Raw genomic sequence first — 15656 nt, 5'->3', positions numbered from 1 at the left:
CGACCAATGAGGCAGACCAATTTGTGTGTATTGCGTCTATACACGTACTTTGAATGTGAGCGTAAACACAGTGGAGGGGCGTTCATTTTTAGATTAGACAATCTATACCTGGCTATTATGCACTTTACTGGGAATTATTACGCAAATCGCAATCTTGAAAATTCATATTTAACCCATTGACCACCGAGCGGCCCGATCGGGCCGAGACACAATAGATTTTCTATTGTGTCTGTGATCCGAGGACTGACGGATTAAACTTGGCTATGCTTTTAGAATAAGTTTTTCTTTTCTTTTTGGCTCCTATTTATCTCTCGCTCAATATTATCTTGTATACTTACACATATGTCTAAAAACAGTCCTTCCGAGTAATTATTTTTATATCTATACTAATATTATAAAGCTGAAGAGTTTGTTTGTTTGAACGCGCTAATCTCAGGAACTACTGGTCCGATTTGAAAAATGCTTTCGGTGTTAGATAGCCCATTCATTGAGGAAGGCTATAGGCTATATATCATCACGCTAAGACCAACAGGAGCGGAGTCACGCGGGTGAAACCGCGGAGCGCAGCTAGTAATCTATACAGAGACTTCATTATCTTCATTCAACCTGATGGAATTATCATTAGCTGCTAATTTCAACAAAGTCTTTTTTATCCTGAGCGCCGGCAGTCGGACCGATGGGTTTTGGTGCCAACATTCCCGCATTAGATTCGCTAGGCCGACCATCGTCTGAAAAAAAAAAATTATTTTTACTAATAATTTAAAATTGTTTTATTGGTAGAGCAAATCTAGACAAGTACTGGGTAAATTTGAATCATCAGTCTACTAATCGAAGATTGTAATGGTAATTTAAAGCCTAGAAGATCAGGCTATGAGCATATTTGTCTCCTAACTATGAATAGGTTTTAATGACAAATAGCGATGATGATAAAACTTATGGTAAGTTTCCACGTGAGTTATTTTCAAAGATTTTCCACATGATTGTTATTATATTGATTATGCTGATGATAGTGACAACCATGATAGTGTAGGTAAAGTTAGTCATATTTGTTATAGTGGTGTGCACAGTACAGATAATGTTGGTATTTGTTATAGTGGTGGTGCAGCTAATATTTATATTTGTTATAGTGCTGGTGCAGCGTTATTATTATTATAATCATAATGACAATGACGATGCTGCTGCTGCTGCACACTCGAAGCTGGGCCGTGCGGGGCCAGCTCGAAGCTGGGCCGTGCAGAGCCAGCTCGAAGCTGGGCCGTGCAGAGCCAGCTCGAAGCTGGGCCGTGCAGAGCCAGCTCGAAGCTGGGCCGAGCGGGGCCAGCTCGAAGCTGGGCCGTGCGGGGCCAGCTCGAAGCTGGGCCGTGCGGGGCCAGCTCGAAGCTGGGCCGTGCGGGGCCAGCTCGAAGCTGGGCCGTGCGGGGCCAGCTCGAAGCTGGGCCGTGCGGGGCCAGCTCACTGGGAGCTACACTCACCGGGTGCGCCTGTCGGGGCGGCTGGGGGCGGGCGCCGTCCACGCACACGACCTTGCGCATCAGCTCGAAGCTGGGGTCGTGCGGGGCCAGCTCGTGGTACGGCGGTAGGGGCTCTCGGGCCGGGTTCGCACGGCACGCCACCTCCCACAGGACGAGCCCGAGCGCGTAGATGTCGCACTTGCGGTACGATTCGAAGCACGACATGTTCATGCTGCGAAAGAAAAGATAACATCATATTATATGGTAACACTAGCTTCCGCCCGCGGCTTCGCCCGCGTAGTGTTTTGGTTAAAGGTAGCCTTTCTCAGGGTCTAAAGATTGTCTATGCCAAATTTCATCAAAATCGGTTGAGAGGTTTAAACGGGAAAGCGTAACAGACAGACAGACATTTATAATATTAGTAGGGATTTGCGGATAGAAATTTTAAACTGAAAATTTTACAGTTTTAAGAAAAATTGAAAAGTTATATTCATAACAAAGATTCTGATATAAGATTTCTTCTGAAATATAGCCATTGATACGACTAAACATCTAAAGTCATGTCCAGATCTTGCTACATCACCACTCGAAAAAAGGTAATGGACAGCAATATTTATTTTACTTTTCGGTAAATAGATATACTTGTAATATAATTAAAAGGTTTATTGTGTGTAATATCACAATACCCTTATGGAATTTATATAAATCTTACAAAACCAAAGCTAAAGGTGTGATGTTGTGATTTTTCTAAAGCTTTCGATTCTGTTGAACACAAAACGTTTTTAAGAAAACCTAATTTTCATGGAATCAAGAATATTGCTGAAGGTCTGGAAGCTTTTTACTAAACTAACCAATTCCAAACGCATTTAATTCAAAGGCTAGAACTCACCTGATACACTTATACAAACAGTTGTCCTACAAGGATCTATTCTAGGTCCGTTTTTAATTTCAATCTACAATAATAATTTGCTTTATCGAATTTGTGTCAAACTTTACTTTTTAACGATACCAAAACGAGACGAACTGGTTTACGACTAACAATTTATTACTCAACACCAAACCAAAACGCGCAGTACATATTACTAAATACACATAGAAAAAATCATATTATTGAAGTGAAACTTCTTTATCGGGGTTGGAAAAAAATTTAGTGTAACATTTTTTCGTTACGCGTGACATTTTTCCGTTACTGAATGGAACGTTTTTCCGTTAATGCCATCTTTTTCTTATCCCTACCACGCCTGATTCGACGTATTTATGTAAAGTTGCATATAGTAATTATTAGTAATATTAGTAAATTATTGAAGTGAAAACTTCTTTAGCGGCGTTGGGTATAAAATCTTAAACTCGCGTCAGGACACTTGACCTGATCGAAAAAGCGTAAGACGGATGGCCATATCAAACATGCTCAAAGTTAATAATCAAGTTTTCACTTCTGCCGGCACTCCCGGAGTGCAACCCGTCTTTTTTTTTAAATAAGGTCATAAAGAAGTTTCACTTCTTACGTGTTTCTCACATTTTTTCTTCAATTTCACGTACCTCTGGTCCAACATCTCCGGGCTCATGTATCTCTTTGTGCCCTGTCTGGGGTTATGTATAAGCCCTTCCGCTACATGTTGCCTTGTGACAGCCAACCCCAGGTCCGCTATACAACATTCACCGTTCACTTTCATTAGGATGTTCTTAGATTTTATATCGCGGTGCGCTATTGCTGGTTTTCCCTGGAACAATTAATAAATAATTTGTAATATATTATATACTAGAGGTCCGCCCCGGCTTCGCCCGTGGTACATATTTCGCAATAAAAGGTAGCCTATGTCCTTTCTCGGGTATCAAAATATCTCCATTCCAAATTTCATGCAAATTGGTTCAGTAGTTTAGGCGTGATTGAGTAACAGACAGACAGACAGAGTTACTTTCGCATTTATAATATTAGTATGGATTTTAGTGAAGGACACTTGGAAATAGTAGTATAATCTATATACATAAAAATGAATGACAATACTGTTAGACGTAACTTTTGATTTAATATTTTTGTCGATGAATAGTTGTCAATATAGTTGTAACTGTTTCCTGTCCGAACATGTTTAGCTGTCGATTACTATAAATTGCCGCGTTCCTTTGACTCGTGGCGCATTCGTACGAATCGTGCCTAGGGGCTCGGACGTTGTTTATACGAAGTTCGACCCTACTACCCTCACTTAATTAATAGTCGTTGACTTGCTGCGATTTTGTTATCAACTACCTACATCAATTGGGTAGCTGTGTAGAATTGCAGTACATTCTTATTACATTCAAACTAATATTTAAACCGGCCTCTCGCGTTTTAATTTCTTACAATACACTAATCTGTTTCTTGTTCTTATTTTAGAATATTTTGATACCTAAGACCGTTTAGTTGTAATAAAGAGTAAATAAATAGAAATAAGCAGATGAGGAATTCTATATTTTAACATAGGAATTATATATTTTTAAACAATTACCTGTGTCCCATGTATATCAGTGTGCAGATGCAGTAATCCATTCACAATAGACAGACAGATGACCATCATTTGATGCCTCGTGAGGGTAGTTCGAGCTAAATGCTCGTACAGTGAACCAAGTGGATGGAAATGTGTGATCAGCCATAACTGAAAGAGTGGGTTGAAATTAGTGATTTTTTAAGCATTACATATCAAAAAATATCTGTTTAAAATTTATCAGATCTTTTTTCGTCACAAATTTATAATTCGATACAGCCTACTGCACGCACGAAAAAACATGACTCATACGGCGTTACCTCGCTCTGAGGCGTTCCATGTAAGGCTTGAAGTGCGAGCGAGAGCGCGGAACGAGCGACAAAGAAGCACAAACGAACGTTGTCACGTTCAACTATCGTCAGTAAACTTTACAGACAACAAATTTTTAAATTTTAGTATAGTTTGATATAGTTTAATATCTGTGTGCGATTAAAATTTAAAACTCGTTTTGAAATGTTCTTCTTTAACCCTTAACACGGCAAGCCCTGAAATAATGTACCCAGATATGACCTGAATTGGTTTTAGTGATAGTTATTGATTAAAAAATACTATAGTAGAGAAAAAAACATAAAAAAAATTCTGTAAGTAGGTTTTTCAGGATGTCCGTTAAAACGGCCTTTGCCAAGAACCCCATCTTCATTGCTGTCTCAAAAAACGGACAACGCTGTCATACAGCTTATAAAATAAGAATGAAAAAAAATAAAATTCACTTAATATAACACAATTGAAAACAATTTCAAGTAGCATTTTATTGTTTTATTGTATCACAGTATTTTCACTACTTATCTATTATAACAAAAAATTCTTCAATTATAACTAAACTAGCGACCCGCCCCGGCTTCGCACGGGTGCAATGCTGATACTAAATACACTACAGAAAAATTGTGAACGTTGTATAGGTATAAAAATATAGCGGCCCGCTCCGGTGAGTCCGGCATCGCACGGGTATAAAATACATAGCCGGGCGGCCGCAAACGCTACGTCCTGCAATTTTTAAATCTGTAATATCTTCGAAAATATTCACTTAAATCATACGGTGTAAAGGGCCATATAGATCTATATTCAATGAACAATGTATCCATGGTATTTAATTGGTTAAGGATTAATGCTGTATTGGTTAAAATCGCTTCGAAAATTAGCCATTATTTGTCGTAAAAAGTAAATGACAAAAAAAAGTTATTGTGGGTTATCCATAAGAGATAGACATATACCATCGCGGACTTTTCTATAGACCTTTTCAATGTGTATAATACTTAGTACATTATTTTGATAAAACTCGTAGGGTTCAGCCTGCGTTTGCAATGTAAGCGGAATAAATGTAATTTTTTACGACATCACATTAGAAACCTCAAAAATAACAGTACTTCTCCACTACTTAATGGATCTTATTATACATATAAACCTTCCTCTTGAATCACTCTATCTATTAAAAAAAAACGCATCAAAATCCGTTGCGTAGTTTCAAAGATTTAAGCGTACAAAGGGACATAGGGACATAGGGACAGGGAAAGCGACTTTGTTTTATATGAACTATGTAGTGATACCTAATAAATGATAATTATTGAGCCATCTCGAGCTCAGTCACACTATTTAGTTGTGTGGAAAGTTAAATAACATTTATTATTTCGTGTCAAGAAACCTTTGGTTTCATTTAATACAAATAATAATGGTTTTTCTAAAATGTGAAGTGATATTTGGCCGATGATTAGGACATTTAGACGAAATGCATGTGGAGGTCGAGGAACTCCCGGTTCTATTGTAGACCCAACAGATTTAACTGGTCTTAGATTATATTCGTAATTTTGAACTCAATTAAAAATAATTCTACATATAATAAAAGACTGTAAAGCAAGAAAATCCCATAAAAGTGATATTTTATTAAAGTACGAATCATGGCATCGTCCGTTTCTTGGGACATGCCAATGGGTTCTTAGTTACCTGTATCTACGGCACTGTCCCAAAAATCGGACCAGCTATATTTCGAATATTTTGTCATAGAATTATTTGAATATTTCATAATCTTTAGAGCAAAAACAACAGTTTATCTCACCTGAAAGTTAAATCAATAGCAATCAAACACGGAAACTATTTCATTAAAGCTATTATTGACCAGAAACACAAACCATCACTAATTCCGGGAATCCCTAAATTCAACAGTCATCTAGCACACGAATCAAATGTTCTCTATAATTGGCATGTAGGAGAAAAATAAAGGATTGTTAACATACTTTCTCCAACGTAGTCAATTTTCTCGATTTTTGGAACGTTCAAGATTTACACGGTAATAAGTACATGTAAGTACTAAAAAAGTGACAGAAAAGCTTTAAGGGTTAATAAGAATCTCTTAGCACTTAGATCAAAGCGTAGCTGCTCTCACGGCTGCACCCATATCTCTTCTTGCATCTATATATCCACGATATGCGATGATATATGTATATATAGGTATAGGTATTATATAATGGAGGGTAGTTTAGGCTTTTTACTGAATAAATCCCCACTTTGTGCCGTCAAGCCGCTTTAATAACAGGCCGCGGATATCAGTTGCAATTCTTCCTTGACGACGCGGTTGGCGCAGTGGTAAAGTAACTGCCTACTGAGCCGACGCTCCCGGGTTCGATCCCCGGTCAGGGCAAATATTTGTGTGATGCACTCAATTATTTGTCCTGGGGTCTGGGTGTTATCTATATATGTATTTTTGTAAAAATATTATATTTATCGTCGGCTAGTACCCACAACACAAACCTTAATTGAGCTTACTGTGAGACTAGGTCGATTTGTGTAATAATGTCCTATAATATTTATTTAATTATTTATTTATTCCTTGAATATTGTTCACGGATATTGATATTGACCCACCTGCGTGCAACTGTTCCGGCTGGTCATATCGCTGCCCACGTACGCGAGTATGTTCTCGTGTCGCAGTAGCACAGTGCTGTATACTTCGGTCTCTCGCCGCCAACTCGCTTCGTCCCGAGAGAAGAATATCTTCACGGCCACACTGTCAGCGCACCACGCGCCTCGCCATACTTCACCGTAGCGACCCTTAGAAGATACATTTTATTTATTTTATTGACGTGATAACGTTTTTAAAATCGTTTTAGTCGGGTGACATGTTCAGAAACTTGTGTCACACCAAAACCTCACGAGCGCGATCGCAGGTATAACGAGAGAGAGACGGACCGATCTCCCGTCTCATCTCGAGCACTGCCACCAATAAGACGTTATCACGTAAACATCTCGATCGTAAACCTACTTTACAAACAACCAATTTTTTTTTACGTACTCAGTGTATGCAAAAGTATAACCTCCTTGGGGCTTAGTATACCGTTGCTGGTACACCCTGTATATCATCATTTGTATCTGATGTGGTAAAGATTTTTTTAACAAACGTATTATTTATTTTTTTAATAAAAGAAAAAACAACAAAACAAACAAACCTTCCCGATCCTCTCAATCAACGTGACCTGTTTGGCCAGGGTCCGTTGCACCATGAGCGGCAGACCGGAGCCCGAGCCGCTGCTCATGGACGTTTCGAGATACTCCCGGAGTGTGGAGTCTCCGGCTGCTGTAGCTCGGACTGCGTTTTGGGAACCGTCTATACCTGGAAAATTTAATTATTATTTTATTTTTCTACAATTTATTTATCTACAGATACAACCAGTACCGAAACTTCATACCACACCCCGGACACTCCATACAAAATTATCGTTTTGACAGTCACACTGTAGAGACTGCAAATGTGTGTGTTAACGCTTTATGGTTGGTACATTTGTGACTAGCGTAAAAAAAAATCGCGTTTTTCTGATGAAATACATCCGTAAACAGCTCAATATCTAACCATTTTCTACGAAAAACGATAATCACAAATCCAAAATAATAAAATTACTTTACGTCAATTTGATTAATGTTGTCAATCTTCGTTGCGTATCGTCCTTGTAGAAAAATGTGAACCATTTATAGCCTGATCGTGCGGGGTGAAGTAAGTGTTTAATTTAGGCGGGAGGCGGAGTGTCCGTTCTGTAGCGTTTAGCTACTATTATGTATTGCCTCCGCTGGTGCTTTGCGACGACTGCGTAATCTTCTACCCATTCCGACAAAGTTAGCGCTTGCTCATTCCCTTCTCCTGTCCCACCTTGACTATGCTGATACATCCTACCTTGACCTTTCTGAAGCCCAGTTGGATAGGCTGGAAAGACTCCAAAACTTCTGCATCCGATTTATCTTTGGTTTGAGAAAATTTGATCACGTCTCCGACTTCCGTAAGAGACTGAAATGGCTCCCTATCCGACTGAGGCGAAACTCCCATATCCTTCATCTTCTGTACTGTGTGTTGTTTGATCCAAAAGCTCCAAGCTATCTTCGAGAGAAATTCAAATACTTGAGCTCGAGTAATCTACGCTCCTCTACTAACCTTTTACTTCTGATTCCGGCTCACAAATCAAAATTCTTTCACAATTCGTTTGCAGTTCGTGCGGTTCAATTATGGAACTCTCTGCCCACAAAGGTCAGATGTGCTCAAAATTTGAACGCTTTTAAATTGTTATTAAAAAATTATTATCTATCTCTTGTGTAATTTTGTATAGCTGTCGTATTACGTTTATTTTTATTTCTCGTTTTATTCTATTTTTCTGATTCCTTCTTTTCTAACTACATAGTTACTAATATTTATCATGTATATATGTGTGCTATGGATATATATTTGTATATGTATTTATGTATTTATTTTATGTATTGTATGTAAGTGTATGTATAACTATTTATTATAATTATTTTCGTATTTATGTATTTATTTATTTCATTATTTTTATGTATTTTATATTACTATTAGAAAGTAGTTAGCTTTGTATATGTTTATTTTGTACATTTTTCAATGTGTTAGTATTGCCTTATTTTTGCTCACCCACATCACATTGTTAAATTTCCTCTGATTGTTGGGTTGCCTGGTAGATATCGCTACCTAGCGATAAGGCCGCCCTTTGCTATTTCTGTAGTTTTGTCTTTGTTATATGTATTTATGTATTTTCAATGCAATAAAGTATAATAAATAAATAAAAATAAATGTATTCTGTGCTTCATACAAACGTTAGAAATGTCTCACGCACACAAGCAAGCGTGTTTACGAGAATCAAAGGGTATTATTATATCTATTTATTTATTTATTTATTTGGAGATCTTAAAGAAACAATTAAAGGGGTATACATAAATAGATAACAAACAATAATAACATTAACAAATAATTGTCAATTGTCATAATACCCTTACGATTCTCGATTCTTATTCTACAGTACAGTGGATAAATATTATTGTGGTATACATGATACAATAAAGAACTAAATACGCAATGTTACTGAAAAATTGTCCGAAGCAAAACTCTGCCTACGCGTATAGTGTTGGCAGAGTTTTCTAATGAGCGACTTTGAACATTATTACAACGAAATAAGGTGTTAATTACAATTAATGTTTTGTCATATTTATAACATGATCTTTGTAGGCGATTTTGGGCCTAGTTCTTTATGGTATGCCATCGTCTTAATTACAAACCATTCCTATAATGACTGTTTACAAAAATGTGTCCGACATAATGTCAAGCGTAATTATAATTTCAAACTACATATTTTAATGAGTACATTACCTTCATAGAAAGCACTCGCTACTGGTGGACTGTACAAATTATTTGTGAAATAATTGGAATCCATGCCCAATTTTTGAGCTGCTTGAAGTACCCGCAATCTAGAATGACAAAATATATAATGTTATAGTCTGTCCACTATAAGAATTGCCTTTTGACAGCTCGACGGGTGATACCAGAAGTGATGTCCAAAAGATTACCGATTGTAATACCATTCCAATTATAAATTCAAAATATTATCATAAATCGAATTAGGTACGTAAATAATAACTACAACGTAAACATACTAATATGTAATAATAAGATACATTTTATGTTAAAACTAAACTTAACTAATGTTTTATTATTTTATTGGTTTCTATCTTACAATTTGGTTGTCTATATTTTTAAATTACATAACATAATAGAAGAGTTTTTCTGTATCAGATATATTTTACAAAGTATTTCTATCAATTATTATAATCTACTAGATTTCCGCCCGCGGCTTCACCCGCGTTTTCAAAGGAAAACCCGCAAAGTTCCCGTTCCCGTGGGATTTCCGGGATAAATCCTATCCTATGTGTTAATCCAAGTTACCCTCTATATGTGTGCTAAATTTCATTGTAATCGGTTCTGTAGTTTTTACGTGAAAGAGTAACAAACATCCATACATCCCTACATCCATACAAACTTTCGCCTTTATAATAGTATTAAGATTGAACCATCATTGAATAATTCTGTGTAGACATCACTAAGTGAGCGGGGCCTGTCCATGAAGTACAATATTATTTGTATGACATTTTAACCTAAACAATACAATCCTTCATAGGCGTGAAGCTGTCAAAAAGCAAATAATGTGGACAGAATGTAGTAAATTTTATAACATAATAATTGTAATTACAATACACATTTAACAGATTTGAACATGAAAGGTGTTGATTTTAAATTGTAATAACTCCTGCCTTAAAACATCCGGACTATAGAGGGATCTCTAGGGAGTACTCTATAATCCGACAAATTCGATACTCCAACAGTGCCCTGCAAAAATATTGTCGGAATACCGTGGGTTTACTGTACTAGTATTATAAAGCTGAAGAATTCGTTTTTTTGTTTGAACGCGCTAATCTCAGGAACTACTGGTCCGATTTGAAAAATTCTTTCGGTGTTAGATAGCCCATTTATCGAGGAATATATCATCACGCTAAGACCAACAGGAGCGGAGCCACGCGGGTGAAACCGCGGGGCGCAGCTAGTTTAAAAAAAAATTTGTTGTCTGTAGTCGGTTTACTGACGATAGTTGAACGTGACAACGGCCTGTTGTGTTTCTTTGTTGCTCGTTCCGCGCTCTCGCTTGCACTTCAAGCCTACATGGAATGCCTTAGAGCGAGGTAACGCCACATGAGTCATGTTTTTTCGTGCGTGCAGCCAGCTATCGAATTATATAGCCTTGTATCCACTTGAGTATGCTCAGTCGAATGAGCGGCTCATTTGGCTGAGCCGCTCAAGTGGAGGCGCCTGAGCATGCTCGGGCCGCGCGTGCTCAGGCGTCTCCATTTGAGCGGCTCGGCCAAATGAGCCGCTTTAGACGTTGTCACGTCAATATCTCGGCACCTGTGCGTGCGGCGCAGCAGCAGCACGGCCAGCGCGGCCAGCGCGGCCAGCAGCAGCGCGGCGGCGAGCCCGCCCGCCCACAGCGCGCCGGCGCCGCCCGCCGCCCCGCGCGCGCCCGCCGCCAGCGCGGGGACACTCACCTGTGCGTGCGGCGCAGCAGCAGCACGGCCAGCGCGGCCAGCGCGGCCAGCAGCAGCGCGGCGGCGAGCCCGCCCGCCCACAGCGCGCCGGCGCCGCCCGCCGCCCCGCGCGCGCCCGCCGCCAGCGCGGGGACACTCACCTGTGCGTGCGGCGCAGCAGCAGCACGGCCAGCGCGGCCAGCGCGGCCAGCAGCAGCGCGGCGGCGAGCCCGCCCGCCCACAGCGCGCCGGCGCCGCCCGCCGCCCCGCGCGCGCCCGCCGCCAGCGCGGGGACACTCACCTGTGCGTGCGGCGCAGCAGCAGCACGGCCAGCGCGGCCAGCGCGGCCAGCAGCAGCGCGGCGGCGAGCCCGCCCGCCCACAGCGCGCCGGCGCCGCCCGCCGCCCCGCGCGCGCCCGCCGCCAGCGCGGGGACACTCACCTGTGCGTGCGGCGCAGCAGCAGCACGGCCAGCGCGGCCAGCGCGGCCAGCAGCAGCGCGGCGGCGAGCCCGCCCGCCCACAGCGCGCCGGCGCCACCCGCCGCCCCGCGCGCGCCCGCCGCCAGCGCGGGGAACGCGCCGCTGTTGCACATGTCGCCCGCGCAGCATGTCACGTTCAGCTGGCCCGCATGCCGCTTGCGGACACTGTATACACAAATACTTGTGAATTCCAAATAGAAAGAAAAAGAAAGAAAAGTAATTTATTACCTAAAAAAACAGACATAAACATTACACAATTTATCTTAAGCAAACAGATACAGTCTCAGCAAAATGCTGCACAAAAGCAGTGCTGAAATAGACAAACACAAACACTTATTCAACTAGACTTCTTTAAGAAGCACTTTTGAATTGTTAAAAATATTCAATATTTACCACCAGTTCAGCGAGCAGTTTCTAGAGAGAATAGCTAGCAAAAAAACTATAGTGCACATACGAGCTGCAACTGTGAGCGACTTTAACGTTTTACTTTTGCATGCAGACTGCATGAAATTACTGTATTAGTGTATGTATTTACACTCTAATAGTTATTACACACTTTCAATCAATTCATTGCAATTTCAATAAAATTAGACAGCGAAAATGGTCATTGATTATCAAAAACTAAACAAAAGCTCACCCAGACGACGGCTGATTGCTATGACATGTGAACTGATAGTGATCAACCCTCTGGAAGCACCCCCTGGAGTACCGCAGCTCCCCATCAGATGTGCGCACAGTTGACTTGAAGCAGTATAACGCTAGGTCACACGTTTGCGACTCATTGTCACACTCTGGCGACTCACATTGATGACATTTGTACCTGAGAATAGATTTTATAATGATTTAATTATATTTATGTAATTTTATTAAATACTGAGGCAGTGAATAGTCTGTCTGTGTCTTGAAGAACTAAAATTTAATTAAGTTAAATTATTTGCATTGAGGGTAGGTGACGAATTTAAACTTTCCATGTTATTTGTGATTGTAACATACAAATAGAACTTTCCTTCTTACAATTTTCATTGAAATTGCATGACAAAATTTAATAATATTACAAACAAACACAAAGTTGACAAAGTTTAATAATTAAATTCAAAGATATTGGCATTATGACATCAGGTGACGTGATTAATACTTGCATAATCAAACTATTAAAAAAATGTATGAATACATTTATCAATATTAAAATTGCATAGAGTTTACACCCAAATCCTCTACTGTATTTCACATTCCCTTAATCACATACTCATCTTATTTTTATTAATTGTTGATGGTGGCAATGATAATGATATATCATAGCAATTTGTGAAAATACATGATAAAATGATGTATAATCAGTCAAAGCTACAGACAACTAGTATATATTACTAAAAGCTAACTACAAAACTAATCAAAGTACTGTCTAGCTCAAATGGTTTGACCATTCTAACTTTTAAAGCAAATTCAAAGTATTTATTTATTTATTTTATTATTTATTTATTGTGCAAAATATGTGAAAACTGAAAACAATAGTATGCAAAAGGAACTAGTAATACAAAAGCATAATTTGCCCAAAAGGCGGCCTTATTGCTAAACAGCAATCTCTACCAGGCAACCTGACGGTGAAGTATGTACTTGAAGCACCAAAGACTAACATTAATTTTCATAATTTGAGAGTTTGAGTTTTGAGTTTGAGTTTAGTGGCCTTTTTAGTGTTAGAATGGTGCCTTATTTTGCATAACAAATATTTTAAAGTGTATCAGAACTATTTTGTCATAAAAACACACAGAACACCGCTTATAGATTTTTTCTTCAGCCAAATTATCATACAAACTAGCTTCCGCCCACGACTCTGTACGTGCATCCACGTTTTTCCCTGTTCCCACAAGAATTTCAGGAAATCCTTTCTTAGCAGATGCCTACGTCCTAACATCTACCTGCATGCCAAATTTCAGCCCGATATGTCCAGTGGTTTGGGCTGTGCGTTGATAGATCACTATATCAGTCACCTTTGAGTTTTATCTATACTAATATTATAAAGCTGAAGAGTTTGTTTGTTTGTTTGAACGCGCTAATCTCGGGAACTACTACTGGTCCGATTTGAAAAATTCTTTCGGTGTTAGATAGCCCACTTATCGAGGCAGGTTATAGGCTATATATCATCACGCTATGACCAACAGGGGTGGAGCCACGGGGGTGAAACCGCGCGGAGCAGCTAGTATAATATATATATATATATAGATATTGTGGTGGCTGCAGTAACTACTACAATTTTTTATCACTACATATAACTATTTATGATACTACTATACTTTAATGATTCATCACTATCTACTCACTGCAAACCATACTCACCTCTTCTGAAACTTTCTTCTCCTGAGCAGCAAAAAAACGTAAATTAATTTATTTTAACAAAACACATTTTATTTGTTACGTGTTATTAAAAATAAATTTATGTTTCAAGAACATGCTAACTCTCCTTAAGTTTAATTTGGAAAGGAAGAGCTTGTTATGCTATTAATACACTGTTTTAGTGCTCAAAAAAAATTATGTTACTAATTATTATTGTTTATCTTTTAGTTTGTTTTTATTCACAACTAGCAAACCGGGCGAACTCCGTTTCGCCACCAGAGACACCTTTTCTTTGCTATAAACCTCACGGAGCCCAAGACCTTTCCAACGAATGCAAAACCGTGGAAATCGGTTCGTGCGTTCTGGAGTTATAGCGTCAGGAAGGAAAACCCGACTTATTTTTATATAGTAGATAATAAGTAATAAATAACCTTATGTATCTAGCCCAAAATACTGTTATTTAAACTAATAATTAATACATAAATCTATATTTAGATTTAACCTTTTCAAATTGAATAATTTTGATAGAGATTATAAACAATATTAATATGTTGATAGACTAAACACTTACCTTGGATGGTGAACCATCATCTTATTATCAATTGGATCATCTTGAATAAGGTGGTCGGCTTGTGTTTGTGTGCTTGGAAAAAGGCCATCTTTCTCCAAATTATCAAAACCTGCAAGGCCAGCTAAAATAAAATTTACAAATGGTTAAAACCTTCGTCACATAAATCATTCTAAAAGTGATATCGTAAAAAGCATACGACACTTATGATATCATAGTAAATGTTATTCAATGTAAATGTTATGAATTGTTAAATAAAATTAATTACGTATTAAACATAGTTACTTTAGTAATAAACAAAATGAGTTTAAGTTGTAAATCGGTCAATGAGAGCAACTTTAAAATATAACGTGAATTAATTAATGCAAGGTATCTGCTCATAATTTGTAAATAAACCCAGAATATAATATTGGTACGACGAAAACAATAATAAAACATATTGATGGATAGACGACGCGGATGCATGTCTCCCTTGCCATCATCGCTTGAAATTATGACATACAATTAAAACTGTGATTGCACATCACTTTTATACGAATAAATAATGTACTATTATTGATTAAACTCACCATAACAAGCACTTATTAATAAAAATGTGAATAAATATCCTACAATGACAACGTCCGCCATTCTTCATTCATCATAATTCATAACAAAGCATGAAATCGGTCACGACACGAACTTAATAAAATACCTTGGAACTATTTTAAAATAATCTGATAAATTATAAAGGTGAATTTTATTTTTTAATATTTGATGACTTTTTATAAATTTACGCTGTAGCAGAAATTCGCATTTTATTCTCAAATTTATTTTAGGAGTTCAATTGAATACTGCGTTGCGTTGCGTTCAGAAAGTTTAGAAACGCAAATTGTTTAGTGTTTAGCTTAGTGTTTTTTTTTTAATAAAATAAATAATATTGAAAAAAATATCAAAATTTTAAAATGTTAATCTATTTAAAGATGTGAT

At 38.4% G+C, this 15656-nt stretch overlaps 1 protein-coding gene across 1 annotated transcript; it reads right to left on the bottom strand.

Moving 5' to 3' along the window:
* Positions 1-257: 257 nt before the first annotated feature.
* On the bottom strand, positions 258-15457 carry sax (type I BMP receptor saxophone). Its single transcript, XM_090116083.1, has 11 exons — positions 15257-15457; positions 14691-14811; positions 12426-12608; positions 11750-11953; positions 9603-9700; positions 7408-7571; positions 6827-7012; positions 3935-4081; positions 2991-3172; positions 1473-1683; positions 258-728 (listed from the first exon to the last, which is right to left on the bottom strand). The coding sequence occupies exons 1-11, from the start codon at positions 15315-15317 to the stop codon at positions 576-578; spliced, it is 1710 nt and encodes a 569-aa protein (XP_089972209.1). The 5' UTR covers positions 15318-15457; the 3' UTR covers positions 258-575.
* Between the last annotated feature and the right edge of the window lie 199 nt (positions 15458-15656).

Source organism: Colias eurytheme, chromosome 25 (assembly GCF_061535395.1).
Source record: "Colias eurytheme isolate Ceu_HAF_F1 chromosome 25, ilColEury1 Martin Lab GWU primary, whole genome shotgun sequence".
In the NCBI taxonomy this organism is placed as follows: domain Eukaryota; kingdom Metazoa; phylum Arthropoda; class Insecta; order Lepidoptera; family Pieridae; genus Colias; species Colias eurytheme.
Note: the sequence above shows the minus strand (reverse complement) of the source record. Positions and strands in the feature narration are given on the sequence as shown.

Excerpts from the sequence above, each read along its gene's own strand:
- sax (XM_090116083.1), bottom strand. The coding sequence starts at position 15,317 with ATGGCGGACGTTGTCATTGTAGGATATTTATTCACATTTTTATTAATA. Across the intron at positions 3,173-3,934 it reads CTGATATACATGGGACACAG|GGAAAACCAGCAATAGCGCA; the intron begins GTAATTGTTTAA and ends TAATTGTTCCAG. Across the intron at positions 729-1,472 it reads CGCCCCGACAGGCGCACCCG|ACGATGGTCGGCCTAGCGAA; the intron begins GTGAGTGTAGCT and ends TTTTTTTTTCAG.